Source organism: Aulonocara sp. 'chitande type north' Nkhata Bay, linkage group LG16, assembly GCF_057382095.1.
Source record: "Aulonocara sp. 'chitande type north' Nkhata Bay isolate Kocher_YH1m ecotype deep benthic linkage group LG16, A_spYH_male_GT1.1, whole genome shotgun sequence".
NCBI lineage: Eukaryota > Metazoa > Chordata > Actinopteri > Cichliformes > Cichlidae > Aulonocara > Aulonocara sp. 'chitande type north' Nkhata Bay.
Genome location: NC_141359.1, coordinates 4,000,001 through 4,019,272, shown reverse-complemented (window position 1 = coordinate 4,019,272; position 19,272 = coordinate 4,000,001). Strand labels below are relative to the sequence as shown.

The 19,272-nt window shown below is 42.8% G+C and overlaps 1 protein-coding gene across 1 annotated transcript in view; it reads right to left on the bottom strand.

Moving 5' to 3' along the window:
- The window catches only part of LOC147310836 (contactin-associated protein-like 5), a 141,494-nt gene that overhangs the window by 38,382 nt on the left and 83,840 nt on the right, over positions 1-19,272 (bottom strand). The window contains exons 9-13 of the mRNA XM_086267733.1: positions 16,709-16,852; positions 16,427-16,592; positions 12,358-12,464; positions 8,386-8,505; positions 4,639-4,839 (exon numbers count right to left, since the gene is read on the bottom strand). Coding sequence (XP_086123859.1) covers positions 4,639-4,839; positions 8,386-8,505; positions 12,358-12,464; positions 16,427-16,592; positions 16,709-16,852 — 738 coding nt within the window. The remainder of the gene's footprint in view (positions 1-4,638; positions 4,840-8,385; positions 8,506-12,357; positions 12,465-16,426; positions 16,593-16,708; positions 16,853-19,272) is intronic.

The window sequence follows — 19,272 nt, the reverse complement described above, 5'->3', positions numbered from 1 at the left end:
TATCAATGTATCACATGCATGTATCAACGTATCACATGTATGTATCAACGTATCACATGCATGTATCAATGTATCACATGCATGTATCAATGTATCACATTCATGTATCAATGTATCACATTCATGTATCAATGTATCACATGCATGTATCAACGTATCACATGTATGTATCAACGTATCACATGCATGTATCAATGTATCACATTCATGTATCAATGTATCACATTCATGTATCAATGTATCACATGTATGTGTCAATGTATCAATGTATCACATGCATGTATCAATGTATCACATGTATGTATCAATGTATCACATTCACATGTATGTATCAACGTATCACATGCATGTATCAACGTATCACATGCATGTATCAATGTATCACATGTATGTATCAATGTATCACATGTATGTATCAATGTATCACATGTATGTATCAATGTATCACATTCATGTATCAATGTATCACATTCACATGTATGTGTCAATGTATCACATTCATGTATCAATGTATCACATGTATGTATCAATGTATCACATGCATGTATCAATGTATCACATGTATGTATCAATGTATCACATGTATGTATCAATGTATCACATTCATGTATCAATGTATCACATGTATGTGTCAATGTATCACATGCATGTATCAATGTATCACATGTATGTATCAATGTATCACATTCATGTATCAATGTATCACATGTATGTGTCAATGTATCACATGCATGTATCAATGTATCACATGCATGTATCAATGTATCACATGTATGTATCAATGTATCACATGCATGTATCAATGTATCACATGTATGTATCAATGTATCACATTCATGTATCAATGTATCACATGTATGTATCAATGTATCACATGCATGTATCAATGTATCACATGTATGTATCAATGTATCACATGTATGTATCAATGTATCACATTCATGTATCAACGTATCACATGCATGTATCAATGTATCACATGTATGTATCAACGTATCACATGTATGTATCAATGTATCACATGCATGTATCAATGTATCACATGTATGTATCAATGTATCACATTCATGTATCAATGTATCACATGTATGTATCAATGTATCACATGTATGTATCAATGTATCACATTCATGTATCAATGTATCACATTCATGTATCAATGTATCACATTCACATGTATGTGTCAATGTATCACATTCACATGTATGTATCAACGTATCACATGCATGTATCAATGTATCACATGTATGTATCAACGTATCACATGCATGTATCAATGTATCACATGCATGTATCAATGTATCACATGCATGTATCAATGTATCACATGCATGTATCAATGTATCACATGTATGTATCAATGTATCACATTCATGTATCAATGTATCACATTCACATGTATGTGTCAATGTATCACATTCACATGTATGTATCAACGTATCACATGCATGTATCAATGTATCACATGTATGTATCAACGTATCACATGTATGTATCAATGTATCACATGCATGTATCAATGTATCACATGCATGTATCAATGTATCACATTCATGTATCAATGTATCACATGCATGTATCAACGTATCACATGTATGTATCAACGTATCACATGCATGTATCAATGTATCACATGCATGTATCAATGTATCACATTCATGTATCAATGTATCACATTCATGTATCAATGTATCACATGCATGTATCAACGTATCACATGTATGTATCAACGTATCACATGCATGTATCAATGTATCACATTCATGTATCAATGTATCACATGCATGTATCAATGTATCACATGTATAGAATAAATATAGAATAAAAATATATCATATCCAACATGATGCAGCAAAAGCAAATGTGGATTTTGTTATAAGGGTTAATAAACATCTCAGTTTGATCTTTTCTGATGCTTTGGCTCTGACAGGGTTAATATTCACAATCTTTGCACCCACACAGATGAGGGCTACTATTTAAGGGGGATGACAACTTTAAAGTGCACATGGTGGGAACTACTAGGAAATGTTGTGTGTCTGTGTGTGGGGTCAAACTGTGGGCTAAACACAAATAGCCCTACATTTAAATCAGCGTGTGAAGGTTTGTATGCAGTGCAGGGGCAGCATTCAGCTCATTAAATATACTCTGAGCTATAAATATGTGAGGGGGAGGGAATACATCAGTGCTCCTTCTTCCCACAGGACTTATTGTCCTGTAGTACAATAGGTCCCACAGGACAGGATTTTCCTTCTGTGTCATTTAGTCAAATTGAAATTTTGTATTGTTGCAATGGAAAATCAGGATTTGTGGTTTGAAAATGTTTATCTAACTTAACATGTCAGATAAATTTGTCCTTAAGTTAATATTGACTTCAAGTCAAAGGTTTAATTAAATTAGAGTCATATTTCATATTTCCAGTCTGTATGTATGCTCTAGAAATGAGAAACAAATGAAGACCACAGCTCAGAGAGGTCAGTATCATCCACTTCCTGATCGTCCAGCAGCACTGAAGCAGAGCGAGTAGAGCTTGGGTGATGCTGCGTTTTGCAGTGGATGCAGATTTTAAGATAAAAAGATTCAATACACTGACCTCTGTCGCTGCTGGCAGCAACGATCCCAGAAAACTCCTGTGACAATGCTTCAGGCTTCATTAAGTTTTGCACCTTAACAGCCTGACGACTACAACCTTCTCTAAGCTTCTCAGCTACTCTGGATTACATTCAAACCAAGTACACAGCCTGTTTAAATTCAATTAACACTGAGGTCTCGGTTTGTCCTCCAGTCAAAATCAGAGAACAGAAACACTTCTGTCCATATTATTTGTCTATGTTTGCACCTGCAGTTACCTTTTACCATTTTAGTAATCTTACAGGTTCACTGCAACATCACACTGTGCACCATCAGTCTTAGTCATGTAACCTGTCTGATGGTTGTACCTGATGCTGCAGAGACACGTGGCTGTTGCGCTATTTCTTTCAAATATGTCCTCTTTGGGGTGGACAAGGAGGACACGGGCCAACAACAGGACAGCTGGAGGACACAAACAAAGCTTCTGCTGTTACAGCTCAAATATTCTGCCCCACGTTTTACACACACCGGCAACAGGTGGCGCTGCCCCTATCGTCCAATCCTGTTAAGCATAAGTGGACGCATGGACGGAGGACGGTCTGGCACGAACTCTCGCGCCTGACTCCACTCACTGTGTGCTTAGCTGTGATGCTGCAGGTGGTGCTGAGAGCCACACTGGAATCAATGATGACATCATTTGAATTCATTTGATTTCCTGCATAATGAATTTTTTTGTGTTAAAAATAAGACAACAGATGTCCCAATATAAAGTCACCTGACGGTGCAACAGCTGACAAACCAATTTTCACTTGGTGCTATTTTCTATTTTCTAGGAGCCACTTTAGCACAGCTTTAAAAACAAGTGTTTAAAAAGTGAGCCGTCTGATGTAAATTCCAGGGTAAGTTCATAAAGGATGCATCTACAGGAAAATCTTGCTAGATAAAAAAGAAAATGTGAAAAGAACAAAGAAGACTGCTGAATAGGACATCAAAAAGACGAGTAATTAAAGCGCTGTTGTGAATGTTTAATACTAATTCACTGTCACATTAAAAGCCACAGTTGCCTCAAAGCAAACTGAGTTCATTATGAGTATTTAATAAAGAAAAAACAACATGTTTAAAATGCAAATCACACCAGGGCTGCGTGGTTTCAGTACGAGGACATGACTGAACATCTGTGTTCAGGCTGGCAGTCAGAGGACATGCTGCACAGCAAAACGCCACAACTGGAGGTGAACTTCAGATGTTTTTGGCAGGGCTGCACCAGAAAACCCAGCGGCCCCTTTGAACAGCTACTGCTGTTGTTTTTTCTGCTAAATTAGCACGATGAGTGGCATCTCGTCTAAGAGCGATTTGCATATTCTGTTGAGTAACACTGTTGGTTAAATGGATGCTGTTTATACCTGCACGCTCAGAGAAGTGGATTACAAAAAGACATTTGACCTGTAGTTTATTCTACTTATTCTACGAGCGTCCAAACAACAAAGACGGCCGTTACAAAACTCCGACTGTTTCTTCGAGTGTTCACGCAGCTATGAAATACGCTGTTCTGGCTCTTGTTTGATGTCTGGGGTGATAATGAACTTGTTTGTTTGTGCACACATGCTACCCAGGGAACAGCAGAATCATGAATCTTTCATGCTTTAAGCGCGAGTGCTCGGATGTTTGGAACACCATAGGTGCCAGAGATCTGAGATGAATGTACACCAAAAGATTGGACACAGCCTTTCAGGTTATTGTTAAACTATAACAAGAGTAGGGAAGCAGTGGGCGAGGGGATGTTGAAGGGGGCAGCCGCTTCCAACGTGGCCCCGGGCTGACAGCCTGACAATGCAACACAAATAACACAACGTTCAGCTGCTTCATTTGGATGACACCACTCAGTCCCACAGTGGGGGGGAGCCAGCCGTGGGGTCAGCAAGCAAATGCATGTAAGAGCATATAAACAGGTTTGCCCTGTATTTCTGCTGACGCACGTGTCCAGTGTCTACTCGTCTGAATCCAGTGCAGCTGTTCTCAGTGATGTGGTACTGGTGACAGCACGGGACATGTTTTAGGACAGCCACTGACCTTTTGTGTTAAAAAGACGGGACTTCCTGCAGTTGTAAACCACTTCCTGTTGGCACTGTTCCGACCCAGATACGATGGCACGTAGTTGTTTGGCCGAAGCGCTGTAGTTGAAGATCATGACGTGAGGTTTCTGAAGGGATGAGGTCTGAACTGTGACCGGAGCTGTGCTGTTGTGGGACAGCACGGTCCACACCTTCTTCTCTGCAAGAAAAATGTTCCCGCGTTACTGTGAAGCCAACATCAGCACCTCCTGCACCAAGATACATGCTGTAGTTTGGGAGCATTTCAAGTTGCTATACATCAACACAACTGTTATATCCCAAATGTTAATAATGTGCATGCATGAAGTCCGTAGTAATTACATAAATTGCAAAAAAGTAGAATAAACTACAAAAAAATCGTATAGAAAATCTTTTTTGGTTTTTTTTACAAATATTTCTAGTTAGAGAAATTTAAGAGGTTCATCACCCGAAACTGAAAATAGAAAAATGTTGCACAAAATAGTTTCCAACCACAGGAAATTTATTTTGAGTGTCTTCATAGTTTTCTTTTTATATACTACAGGAAAAACAAAAATAAATATTCTAATGCAAATTTGCAAAAAACCAGCATGTGCATCGAAATGAACTGTTTCCAGTGTAATTTGAGTTCGAAGCATCCCAGAAACTATTCACAAAGGCATAAACTCAGACATGAATTTTAAAAACACCAGCATATCTTTGTAAATGCTCTATAGGAAAAAACTACTGCATTTCGGGACGGTAATGGCGGACATGCGATAGTTCGCGCTGACGTCTGTTCCCAGTAGGAAGTCTTATGAACAGCTGATCAGATCGGCAAAGCCTGTTTCTGGAATATTGTGTTTTTGTTGCTACAAATGCTTTTATGCAATTTTTGCAAAGCTACATGTGGAAGGAAACCGTGACCGAGGACAAGCTGAATGCATAAGATGTAAGTACAACTCCTCCGGTTTCATATGCAACAAAAATTATTGTGCTAGTTTATGTGGTCGCAATTCTACCGAGATTTAAAAATAGTTATGCAAAACGTGCTCGCTCCGGCCGGCCATAAAGGGCTAACTGAAAATGACTTGATTGGCAAAACTCTGAAGTAAAAAACAAACAAACAAAGACATGACTTATCATTTGTTATTGACGAAAAAAAAAGGGATCCACCCCCCGCCCTCCACCTCATGATGCTAAAGCCAAATGGCTGCTCTCTGGGAGTTTATTAATCGACATAATCAACTTTAATTTAATGCAGTGTGAAAAAAAATGCACAGAAATAAATTATTTTTTTCAAGAATAATTAAATAGATTCAACATCTTTGTTCAACAGAACTGCAGACTGCACAGATGGTACCCAAAGGAAAACGTACTACAGCTTACTGGGGTGTTTTAGACTTATTAGTTACTATATACAGTAATGGACTTCTATGCATTTTACATCAGATTAAAACTTTGGGTGTAAGATTCGGATAATTATTTATTAAAAGCTAGACATTTTAAATGAGAATAAGAAAGAAAAGTATGTCTTTGTGCCCCCTTTTCCCTGTTCATGCCCTATCGGCCCCCCTGACTAAACTTTTCTAGATCTGCCCCTGCACAGTTACCAGCGTCAGCTGTAGAAAAGGATCCTGGTGTAGAAAGTAATATTAAATACATTCTAACAGCAGCTCATCAAGCTTAAACGTGCTGCGGTTGTTCAGCCGCTGGTTTCCTCTTTCTGGCGCGAAGTGGGCGATAAACAAAGAAGAGAGACGGACTCGCGACAGAAAAGCCGATCAGCTAATCATTGATCAGTGTCACAATTGAAGTAGCAGCAGGAGAGAGAGAGAGAGGCAGTCGCTCCATATCGGTTGTTAAGCTTAACGCAGGAATGCTTTACAAACATTCAGAGATGAACTTACACACTTGCTTTACTTCTCTCGGGGAAAACTTCCTCGGAGATGAAATGCTGGTTTGGTAGCGAGGCTACAAATACACACAGCCGCTCTATCACGTGACGCACACTGCTGCGATGTGCTACTGTTATGAGCTGAGTTACGGCGTGTGGCAAGTTTTGTGAGGTGCTTTCGTGATATTTAATGGATCGGATTACATTTTTTATTTCTCTCCGATATCCGATCCAGTAATTTAGGTCAGTATCGGACCGATACGTAATATCGGATCGGTCCATCTCTACTTCAAACCCTACACTTTGAAAAAGAACCTGATTTTATTCGTATCCACATACGAACACAGAATATTCTGGATAAAATCAGACGGCTGTGTCCTACTTCATGATTATTCTCATCAGGTTGGCAGGCTTACAGTTATTTACATCTCTAATGGATTCCTTAATTGAGGTCAAGTTGAGACATATTTGCTGCAGAACGACTGAGATTTTCAAGTAGACGACTGAAAAAACAAACCCTGGACGAGAGCAGCAGAGAACACCACGTTCGCTCTGTAATGTCATCACTGCTACATTAACCTTGCAGGGACGAAGCAGCTGGGAAAGTTGTGACAGCGCGGTGACGAGCACGGCCTCCAGAGTGTCAAAACTCAATATGTTTTGTCCTATATGTCACGCAGACTGTGGATCAGCTCGTGTCCCTCTGCCTGTCTGTCAAAAGTCACATCTCAGGTGACACAGAGCATATTGTGTTTGTGCCATCAAAAGCTCTTTCTGGCTCCCAAATCACAACACCCACACTGGTGACATCAGTCTGCTCCCACAGCTCCCAAACACCAACACCAACCCTCTCCCAAACGCAGCCTGGTGCCACGCGATCACTGTCGATATCTGTGCTGCCGACAGCGACATTCGTAATTATTTTATCGACTCCTCTGCCTCGACGTAACTTTCCTCGTTTCTCCACGAGCAACAGATAACTGCCGAGATTTCAGAAATCAATGGGCAAATTTCTGTGAAAATGAATGTGGATATTCCTGTTTGCAGCACGGCGAGTGCTGCAGACGTGACTTTGAGCTGGGATCAGGTCAAAACCAAAACTTTTACCCAAGAAATGTGCAGATTTATGCATTCCTTCAAACGACTTAACAGTTTAAACGTTTTCATGGCACCGTGACTCGCCCTGCATCCAAAACATCCAGAATTACTGTCATGAAATGCACTGTGCAGGGGATTAACCCTTGTTGACGTTAATGACCCGAGCCTCTGGAGGCCACTGGGAGGGGGCTCAAGATCTCTAAGCCTGTCAAGTTGTAATCTTTTTTTAATATATTTTTAACTGGCTTTATTGGATGGATACAGGGAAGCGAGAGGGGAAGACATGCGGTAAAGGGCCACGGGTCGGACTCGACCCCAGCCGGTCGCCCGCTCATCCGACTGAACTAACCCGGTGCCAAGTTGTAATCTTTTTGATTTGAGAAGCAACAAATCCCACATTTCTGCTCTCAGCCATACTTGAGTGGACAAGATGACCTTTTAATTGAAGCATCATTCATGAAGACACCATGAAAACCTTTCCCTCTGATTAAAGATCGAGGCAACAAAAGGCAGCATGCTGCATATACATAAAGAACCAAAAGATTGGAAACAAATGAAAGATTAAATCTGTGTTTAACACACACCGAACATGCATTTAAAAACCCTCAGGAGGTCGCCTAGACTGCTGCTGGCTCTGGATCAATGCAGGCTAATCTATAAGCCAGTGCACTCTTTACTCTGAGCTTTCTCTGTGTTCTCGGGTGATGTTGAATGGAGTAAAAGGTGACAACACGAGGTCTACAATGATCTCACCTGTCATGTTGCAGTATACCTGTGTGGGCCCCAAAGGACCACTCCCATCTGGATCAATGAAGTAGAAGCCCGATGAGCTGCCACTCAGCTTGTAGGCCTCACAGGAAGACTCGTAAATGGCTGCAAGATGCAGAGTGGGACAGAAATCAGTCAGTCGTCCAACAATCAGCCCACGCTCTGACGGCTCTCGATTGGATGAGTCATGAATACACAAAACCTATCTAAATGTATGAACTCTGTGCTGTATTATAGAAGTGAACGATGTCCATGCTTTGGCTTTTTTCTTTATGCTAATTATGGCACCAACATCCTGAACCAGTGTCCTCCACACAAATCGATTCACATCAAGGAACATCTTAAACATCTTCACAGAGATACACACTAACAGAGGCCTTTGTTTGTGGCAGTGACTGTCATTTTAATGGGATGAAAGGACAGCAAACAAACGTTACTGCCTGCTGCTGGCTTCATAATAACTTCTATTATTTGATGAAAATAATTAAGTCAAGTCAGCCTATTTGTACGCCATGTTTTTCAAAAATAGAAGTCAATGTAACAAACTGAGATAAATGGCAGAGACATCACAAAGCATCCAAATACAGAAAAGCAAAAAAACTCAAGGAGAACAATTAAAACTACATGACAGCACAGGCCTTTGTGAGCTCCTCTAGATACCACAGGATCTGCTTTGAAGAGCCAGATGAGGCGAAAGACTAACATGACAGCACGAACCTTTAGTTTAGACCCACGGCAGGATGATGCCCCCGAGTGCCTGAAGAACCAGAACACCAGCGACATAGTAGCTCATCCTGTTCATGCTCCATCATAACTCACAGGTTACTACCTCTAAAACAACAGACATGACCCCCATGGGCTCAAACTGTGCTCATAAATATTTTGTACTTGTAAATCAGACGGTGTAGCTGTGAAATGAATTTTGTAACCTTGTGTGTTTGTAAAAAATATTCACAAACGTTATTTTTTGGACCGTAAGGCGCACTGGATTATAAGCCCGGCTACACGAAACAAAACAGTCAGAGTCTTGCTTCCTGCCATTGATTCATTACTGCTGAATTCTCTCACAGCGGCTCTATTCCCGTGTTGTTGTAGTATATAATAATAATAATAATGGATTGCATTTATATAGCGCTTTTCAGGGCCCTCAAAGTGCTTTACAATACCACTATTCATTCACACTGGTGATGGCAGCTACGGTTGTAGCCACAGCTGCCCTGGGGCAGACTGACAGAAGCGAGGCTGCCATATCACGCCATCGGCCCCTCTGGCCAACACCAGTAGGCGGTAGGTGAAGTGTCTTGCCCAAGGACACAACGACCGAGACTTTCCGAGCCGGGACTTGAACCCGCAACTTTCCGGTTACAAGGCGAAATGTCACTTCTTTGAGCCACGATTAATGACTAACCTCGTATTGTGGATTGGTTATCTCAGTTGTTCTCCTGACTGAAGTTTGGTCCTTTTATAACATCCTGCCATGCGATTACATTTGTCTCTTTAACTTTTATCGAGTGGAAAAGTGTTAGCGTTCATCCTCCAGCTTCAGTGTGTTTATGTTATGCTAACATAGCTATTTGCTAGCGATCACGTAGCACATCATTATATAGCAGCTAGCCCAACTTCAGTAACCCTACAAACGTCACTGCTGTTTAGTTTTCTGTCTTCATTTATGTTGGAAGTGAGAGCAGAGCTGTACGTTTGAATTTCTCAGAAATCTCTCAGTCAGAACATGCTATATCATGTTTCGGTGGAAGCTAGCGAGCTAACTTCCTGCTAACTTCTGACTCCGTTAAATGTAATAAATCCTGTTTTCATGGATGCCTGATGTTTAACTTAATTGTTACACCTGGTAAAGCAGCAACACTGATCATTTTATTAAAGATGAAAGAATTTAGCGAGTTTTTAACTCTCAGTGATGCTGTGTGTTTGTTTGACTTTGGGACCTGAAGCAGACAGAGTTTAAGACCCAGATTAGCCGTAATGCTCCAACAATCCATCAAGCAGTGCGGTTTCTGACAGATTTTTGAGCGCTGTGTACATAAAATTATTTCGAGCTCAGTAAGCACAACCAGAATTCATACATAAGGCGCACTGTTGGTTTTTGAGAAAAGTAAAGGACTTTAAGTGCGCCTTATATTGCGGAAAATATGGTAATCATGTTTTTGTTAGGGTGTGGTTACAAAGGAAAAGAACTCAGTAATTAGCTTTTACCCGGGTATTTTTGAAAACGCAGATTTTTCTATGCGTTTGCACCTTTCGTCCACACGTCAACGGCGTTTTCGGTCACTGAAAACGGAGATTTCTAAAAGCTCCGGCCAGGGTGGATATTTTCTAAAACTCCGTTTTTGCATTTACGTGTGGACGAGAAAAACGGAGAAAACGCAGCGTCAAAGCTGTGCGCCTTTTTTGACGTCACAGTGTGCGCCATGTTATTGTTTCGGTGAAATGAATTTCTACAATACTGTTAATTCTACTCTCTGCAGTGTTTAAATGCTTACATATACACACAGTTACTGTCCCTCCACACATACGACTGTTCTGCTTCTATGCCCCAGCTTTGTTTACTTTTTCCCACCGAGGCTTCTAGACTTCTGATTGGCCAACATTTCTACACGGTTAGGAATCTAGCGCCACCTGCTGCTTTGGCATGTTCATAGCAGCGTTTTCCTTCATTTCTGCCTTTACGTGTGGACGGGATTGTTTTTTAAAACGAAAACGGAAAATCTCAGTTTTCAAAAATACCCGTGTACGTGTGGACGTAGCCTTAGAAAGACACAAATTCTCATCTATTGATGCACAAACATAAATCAGTTCACAGCTACACAGTCTGATTGAAACTGACCTGGAGAACACTTTGGCCAAAGACTCACATACACACACAAACACTGCAGGAGGATCAGTGAATCTGTGGATTGTGGAAGGAAAGATGACAAATACCTCATCAGTCCTTTGGCCACATAAGTCTCGAGTTTACTAATGAATGTTTCCAGCCACTGCATCTGTCAAAGCTAACAAGTCTCAGTTATGATGCTAGTGCCAGCCAGTATAACCAGGATAGTAAGGTGCTGTCCAGTGGAGTGTTTTCTAAAACCACCCAGAGGGCAAAATGAGACCTTTTTGTCACAGTCATGCAGTTTGAACTCAGCACGAGAAGTGTGTGTGTGTGTTCCTGTCTAGCTATCTTTGTGAGCACCGAAATCTCACTCACGGTCCTCACAAGTTTGAAGCATTTTTGAGGCTCAAAATGTGGTTTTAGTGTCAGGCTAGGGAAACCGTGACGTCAATGAAGGTCCTCACTAAGATAGCTGAATGGGCTTGTGTGTGTGTGTGTGCAAACTCCAGAGATGAAGCCAGACATTTCTGAATGTCATTGAATCTGCTGAGTGTTTTCAGACTCTGTCAGGTTTCAGGTTTTGAGTCCAGACAGAAAAGTTGATTTCACGTGTTTACGGGGAAGTTGATGAAAGGCCCTATTTTTAATTCAGCAGATGATCTTATCTGCCATGTTCTCTCCATCAGCCAAACACGACTGTGTTTGCCTGCATATAAACAAGATATCAGTATTCTGGGGCAGGGGAATTTCACACATACTTTCCAACAGCCGTCTCCACAGCAAATATCAAGGCGATGTCATAAAATGACAGCCGTAAGGAAAAGCTCCTACATGCAGAGTCAGTCTAAAGTCAGCCAGTCTAACACTATTTAGGGTGTAGCGAAAAAAGATTCTCAGAATTTTGAAAGTGAGAATAGCAGCATCGGTTGTAAAGGTCTTGTCAAGTCGAAGCAGGACAGCTTTTTTTGCTCTGCACAGGTGAAGAAAGGTACGAGCGAGGCTGGCGGATGTGTGCCGAATCGAATGACACAACTGGGCAGACCGAGACTAAATGGGGCGGTGCGGCGGATGTAATGGCGGCTTTGAGAGGAGGTGAAGAAATGAAAGTGAGACAAAGTGCTCACAGTTGTGACATGTCGCTCCAGCATAACCCGTCCCCGAGCAGTCACAGGAGAAAGAGCTCCACATCTGAGAACAGCGCGCTCCGTGCTCACACAGGTTAGGAAGGCATCTGCAAAGAAAGCACAGTTTAGGAATCCACTCATTTACTTAGTGATTGTACCTGATATATGGACATTTGAATCACTTTATTTCCACAGTTTGAACCTTTGATCCAGCACGACGACATTTCGATCCACTGTATGCTTGACTGTACGTTGTTGGGGTGACTCTCTCGACTTTACATGAAGAGTCATAATGTGCACACACCGTTCACCAACAGCACCAGCGTTTCACAGTCTGGGGACTCATCAGCTGAACTTCAGACCATGCACATGAACGAACGGTGAGAAAATTTTAACTCTACTGTCTCAATTTATTCCTACTAATAATAAATAATGATTTTGTATGCTATGTTTAAATGAGCAAACATTTAAGTGGAGATATTATCTGAATGTCAGGAGCGGGATCTCATTCACACCCCTCCCAGCCTGAGGGAGGGGTGCTGTTCTCCCCCCCCCCTCCTTTCATTCACTTCTCATTGGTACACGGGGATCGGCCCGGCCAGTCTCCTTCGAGGCCTTCCCCTGTACACGGTCCCTCATCCATCATCGCTCATCATCACTGAGCTCGTGAAATAAAACTTAAAGGAAGTTCTTCCTTCCCGCTGACACGAGTGCTTCCCCATCAGGGATCATCTATTGCTGCAGCTTTTCTCTCTAATATTGTATATAAAGCACTTTGAGGTAACTGTTGTTGTAACTGGTGCTATAAGAAGATTTTAGCTTTACAGTCTGGAGCTCTAACCGCGGCGATCTTCATCCGTGGTATCTGCCATTCTGCCAGAACTGCAGTTCAGCTGTTTCTGATCCATGAATCTCTGTCTGAGGAACACTTAAACAAAACAGGACTGAGTGGATCTGCAATGATGAACATCTGTCATTACAGTTAGTCACAAAGCAGAGAAGCAGAGTACACTTCAAACCCCATCCATGCGTGTTTTCCTGAGTTCTCCAGAGTCGGATTGGCGGTTCATCACACGACCGTGACACTTCAGTCACATTTCCAGCTAAAGTCACTAATAAAGCTAAGATGAGGGGACATCTATGGACAGTGTGTGATTGTCCAGTGAGGGACAGCTGTATGTGTATATACACACATCCAAGGAGAGGTTTGTCACAGACCTGACAGGCTTTTCAGTAATGACGCTTCTCAGGTTCACAAAGAAAGAAATGCTGCTGCTGTTAGCGTCTGCATGCTATGTTAGCTCAAATGCTCTGCCACACAAAACCACACAGAGCTGAGCAGATCGGCCCTCTGTCACCGCTACCAAAGGGGTATATCTATGCATGCATCTATGATTGGTCCTTCTCTTCAGACTGTAAGCAGCGATTTTAAAGTGAAGGACATGCAACATGCTAGCATGTCAGAAACAACACAGAACAAGTTATCTCATTGAAAAAGCTGCAGGCAGAGATGTTCTGTCTTTTGACTGCTTGTAATTAATTGATTATCAAAACGTTTGCTAATTAACTTTCCCGTCTGCTGACTAATTGAAAAATCTGAAGCTACCTCCTAATGTGCTGAGCTCTTTCAAGCTTTCAGAACAACTGAGGCTTTAGGAGCTGCTCAGGATGATAACACTTTACTTCCAACCACAAAGAAGGAAAAACAAACAAACCCACATAAATAGGCGGCTTCCAGGCATCTGCATTAGCGACTAACAGAAGCAGTTGTTTTGTTGGTGTTTACAAAGCCGATCTTTTATCCAGCAGGTAAGAAAGAGCCGTGCTCACGTTCCCCTTTATTCGCTCCTGTGCTGTCATGAACACCAGCTTTGAAGTCCCCCAAAAGACTCATTTGCTGTTGATTCATGTTGTGCAAAGTAAAAATAAAAACAAGTGTGAACTGACGCTTTCTCACACACTGCGCCCTTGTCTGAATTTGAGAAAGTGGAGCCGTGGCAGCGCTTCTCTAAAAATAAATGCATCTCTGTCACCTTCAGACAAGAATGCCCGTTAATAGGATTTCACCACAAAACGTGTTTCAGGGAAAATTTTCAACTGCACTCTTCTGATTAATAGTCCCGTCCTCGAGCCTCCTTCAGTTTCACATAATTGCCAGCCTTTCAAGCATGCATCTATAATTTCATGCACTTTTATCTCTCACCTATTAACTGCAGCAGCACAGGCCGGCCGCAACACGGATAAGGTTGCAGCCGTCGGTTTAATTACCGTCGGGCTATTTTCTGATGTTGTGTGCACGGTTGACCTTACAGGTCAAGAAATGACAGCAGCTGGCACACCCAGGTGCACACGAACAATAAAGTGAGTCACAGTGTAATTAGACCGAAAGCAAAGAAGCTTCAGTCTGAGTTCATTTCCTCGTATCGTCAAAGTAAAGGCTCAGAACAGAAACGAGGAAATCATAGGTTCACCTCCCTCAAGTTTTCAAATGATTTTTATTAGCAGTTAATTTGCCATTTGATCTCATTCACCCAGTAAATACATCCCAGGACCGAGCTCTCACCACACGGGTGAGAAATCAGATGTCACTGGTCAAGGTGGATCTCACTAACAAACATCCCACTCTCGTATCATAGCAACTCGACGGCGTAAGCTAGCCCTGAAGTTTTTAAATGTTATAATAATAATAAACATAAGCCTGATAAATCAATCTTTTTCAGGAAGTAAATGGTTATTCAGTGCAAAATACGTAACCAAGCCAACACCAAAGCAAAGACAAACACAGTTAGCATGAAGATGAAGGAGTTTCCCCAAGGAGCTGCTGGAGCCTAAATTAAAGTTCAAGCATAAAGACGGGAGTGCAGGCTGGCATGCTGTGAAGTGTGTGCACTGGATGATAACAGTGACTCTACACAGTGCAGCCCTCTGGCCCACACGGTACAATGTAAGCAGTGGTACTGCTGTATGTGTCATCATTTGAATAAGAACAGGGTCCAACCAAAAGCTGAAGGGTGTCCTGGCTCAGCTTTAGAGATGCACCAAATGTTGGCCTCCGCGATAAAGTGACAGCAGAGGCTGAATGAGGATCTGAGTGATTCAGGGTAGAGCTGCTGTTCCCTCAGTGATGGTTCAGGCTTCCTGTCAGGATGCCTTCTGGATGCATCTAAGCTGAGTAATTCGTCCATCCAAGAGGAGGCCCAGAACATGATGGAAATGTTTTTCACTTGGTTTGAGAACATCTCCGATTCAGAGCCAGAGGCTGGGAGATGTTTGGACTACAGTGAGACTGCTGTCCCTGTGGCCAGCAGTAGAAATGGACGTATGGATGGCTGCTAAAGAAAACAGAGGATGGCTGAACTCATCTTGAGGAGGGTGAGTTTGTACACCGCTGCAGTATCTGCACCAAAGTTTCAGCCATGTTTCATCAAAGACAGCCTGATGCTGTTTGTGTAATCCTAGTGGCAGTTTGCTTCTTGACTGACGCCCTTCAATAAATGAAATCACGTGGAAGAGCACCAAAGCATGCTCCTGGAGCTGCATCTCCTGGAGCTGCATCGCCTTCTTTATTCGGTCACTTCCTGCAGCGCGCCGTTCGCCTCACTGACACGGGAGACTGCCGTCGCTCCTGTGTTTGCAAACGCTGGCTTAGACAGCAGACATGTGAAACTGAAGAAAAAGCAGTCTGCATGTTTACTTCAATCCTGTACAAGATCCACATGAAGGTGCTCACAGGGCCCGCAGCTGTGGGGTAATGAGGGAGAGCATGGCACACAGGACAGTAGGGAGGCAGCTTGTTAGCATAGCCCTCTGCCAGGGAAGCTACTCGCCAGTTTTCTGTTGCACTTTAATTGGACGATCCTGTCAGTTTGTCTCTATAGGACAAGATGTCAGTGACATTCAGGCTGCGCTGCAGGCAGCACGCTGTCATCCACAAATTAACAGAGTGGGCATGGATGAGGCTGTGCTGCCATCTTGGATAATGTTTGACATTCAACAGTCACGTGTGCATGCTTTCAGCAGCTCTACGTCTGAGCCATGTTCTTACTCAAACACATTCAGGATACTTTACCTGTCTTTTATATTGCACGTGTCGAACTGAAGCTCGTTATAATTCCCCAGCAGTCCTTGCTGTACATGACTGAGATTCATCAGCTGGCTGTTGATGAATATGAGCCGCATACAACCCTGGAACGCCGGAGCAAAGCCCTGGCAGTCTGGAGCAGTCGCAGCACAGCCTGGATGGAAATAACACACGATACAACCTTTAGCTTTTATTCCCAGGAAACATTGGGTTAGCGTGTAAAGGAGAACGTCTTAAGCTATGTTAATATTGGTGTGTAAATCCACGAACCTCCAAAGTAAAAGCTGCCTCTGGATTGCACTTGTTCCCAAAGTTCAATAGTGGAGGAGGGCTCGTTATCCACAGTCAGAGTGATCTGTAGGTTCCTGGCGTCGAGGCTCACAGAGTGCCACAGCCCATCGCTGACTCTCCTGCCTGATGAAGAATGGTTCAGTTTGGAAGTTTAGAAGACAACAATATTTATTTATTTTACTTTTGTTAAAAATAGACTTTTGAGAGCTGCCAGTAAATTTCCTGTGCACACACACGCTTGTTTTCACGGACACCACAGGAGCTGCAGAGCTTCCAGCCTCCTCCATCACTCGGAGCCTCCAAACAAAAAGCCTGCCTCCTCCGCCGTGTCACTCAGCGCATATTTTATCATTTAGATGAAGTGAATATGGAAATGTGGAGAAATTACTAACGTCAGCTTCTTCCTGGTTCTTTATTATTGTCAACGAATAACGTGGGTGCATTACCTCCACTAATGTGAAGTAAGCACTGTACCGCAGTCAATCCTTCTCCATCCTTCACTTAAAGATGACACCAGCATCTCTGTTACAGCTGATCACCTACAGTCAGAAGGCTGCAGACATGTGAGCAAACACACTCACACGACTCTGCAGACCAACATCTGGAATATCTTCTGACATGTGTCAGTCAGATTCTTTGTTCCCTTGTTGCTGAGTCTGCTGATGATGACTGAGGAGGTTACTACAGCTGCCTGCACTGCCTAACCCAAACCTTTAACCTGTAAGCCACCAAGTGCTTCACCAAAGTAAAAGTGGCTGTGACAGATCATCATAAAGCTGCAGCCTTCAGGAGGACTGACCCACGCCTCTGTTCCACTCACACTCAGTCCAACAGTGCCCGTGACTTGCAGCAGATCCCTGCATCCCAGAAGAGTCTGAGGGCCGCGGGCAGTTTCTCTGTGTCATGGAATAAGCAGAGTTGCCACAGCAGACAACATTAATCTGAGTTTCCTTCCCTCCTTTCAGGTCAGAAATATAAATCTCACCATGTGTTTGCTGTCTCCTTGCTGCCCAGTCAGTTTGTGTGGCTGCTGCTCATCTTTTAAAGTGTTAGAGTGGCGAACGCTCACACTAAACATGGCCATTAGAATGTACAGCTAATAATCCCTGTGAGCTAAGAGTTGAGTCGAGGCAGCTTCTGTTTGTGTTTCATGTCAGCTGATATCCTCACGACGCGCTTATCGTTTTCACATCCAACCCGGGGCTGAGTGTGTTCTAGTGCTACAGCACCAGTGTTGTAGTCACAGCATCTCCTCAGCAGAATAAGGATCATAATCAGTGCAAGACGGAGGAGCTGGAGTCTGACAGCAGGACAAGACAGACTCTGAACAACTAAATGAGTCTGAGGACTTGCACAACAATGACCTGATACGCTGCAGGGACTATTAGCTGGGTAGGAACAGCCGATCGCATTGACGCAAGCATTTGTTTCAACTGTAAAAACAGGTCAACTCTTATCCTGCCTCTAAAAAATATATTTGGATGTGATCACTGCTCCAAAGAGTCAGTGGCAGCCCCGTGTCCACACCAGTGTGTTCATGCAACATGTTGTGCGTCTCCTGACGAGAGTCTGATGGAGACGCAATTCTTTTCACATTGAGGTCCCCGTGCACGCAGCTCCCACGTTGTCAGGGCCCATTTTCATCCTGCCAATGCTCTTCTATCAGCTGAACGAGGACGCAGTGGAACAGTGATGTGACAGTGCGAATGAAACTGAAGGGAAAAGTTCAACTTTGGAGAAAAACAAAAGTCTGCAGTTTAATGATTACGCTGAGAGTGATGCTGCTCGGTGTCTGACATCGTTACACTGTTCCAGCAAAGTGGTGAGAATCTGTAGCTGCCTTTAATTAAAACCATGTTTCCATGTTTATGATTCATTTCTTAAGCTTCGGACGATCGCTGTGCCCGACGCGCACTCAGCACGCCGCGCTCACGTTTACACACCGGGCTCTCCCACGCTACGGTCCAGGCATCACAGAGAAGATGTTCAGCTAACAGAGCATCACACATCATCTCCATATAGGAATGCCCTCCACCCTGCATCTGTGCTTGGTGCAGCATGTTCCCACAGGATGGGTTTCCACACATCAGAGAGGAGGACCTGGGGATTGTCTCGCACTGCCTTTAATATGATAACGTTGTTTGCTGCGTATAGATGCTATGATACGCTATATCTAATTTCAGTTTGACCTCCAAAAGTGGACGAGAAAGACGAGGGATTCTGATGACGGTAACACGAACAATAAACAGATCCTTCCTTTAACTATGGTAAATGTATTGTTTCTGCACGACTGCAGGACTCGAGGTCACGGGCTTCATAGGCTGCAGCTCTAAGGCTGATATGTCCTTGCGCAGATGTTTAATTTAATGCACCATGAGGCAAATTATATAAAAGGGAATACAGTCCCTGAGCTGTGGTTTTCTTCTCCATCTATATTTCCCTGCAGCCATCCAACTGCTGAGAGCCTGACTTCCCCCAAGCAATCTTACTTATCTCTGTTATTTTTGCTAAGGAATCCTATACAGATAATTAGATGATATTTT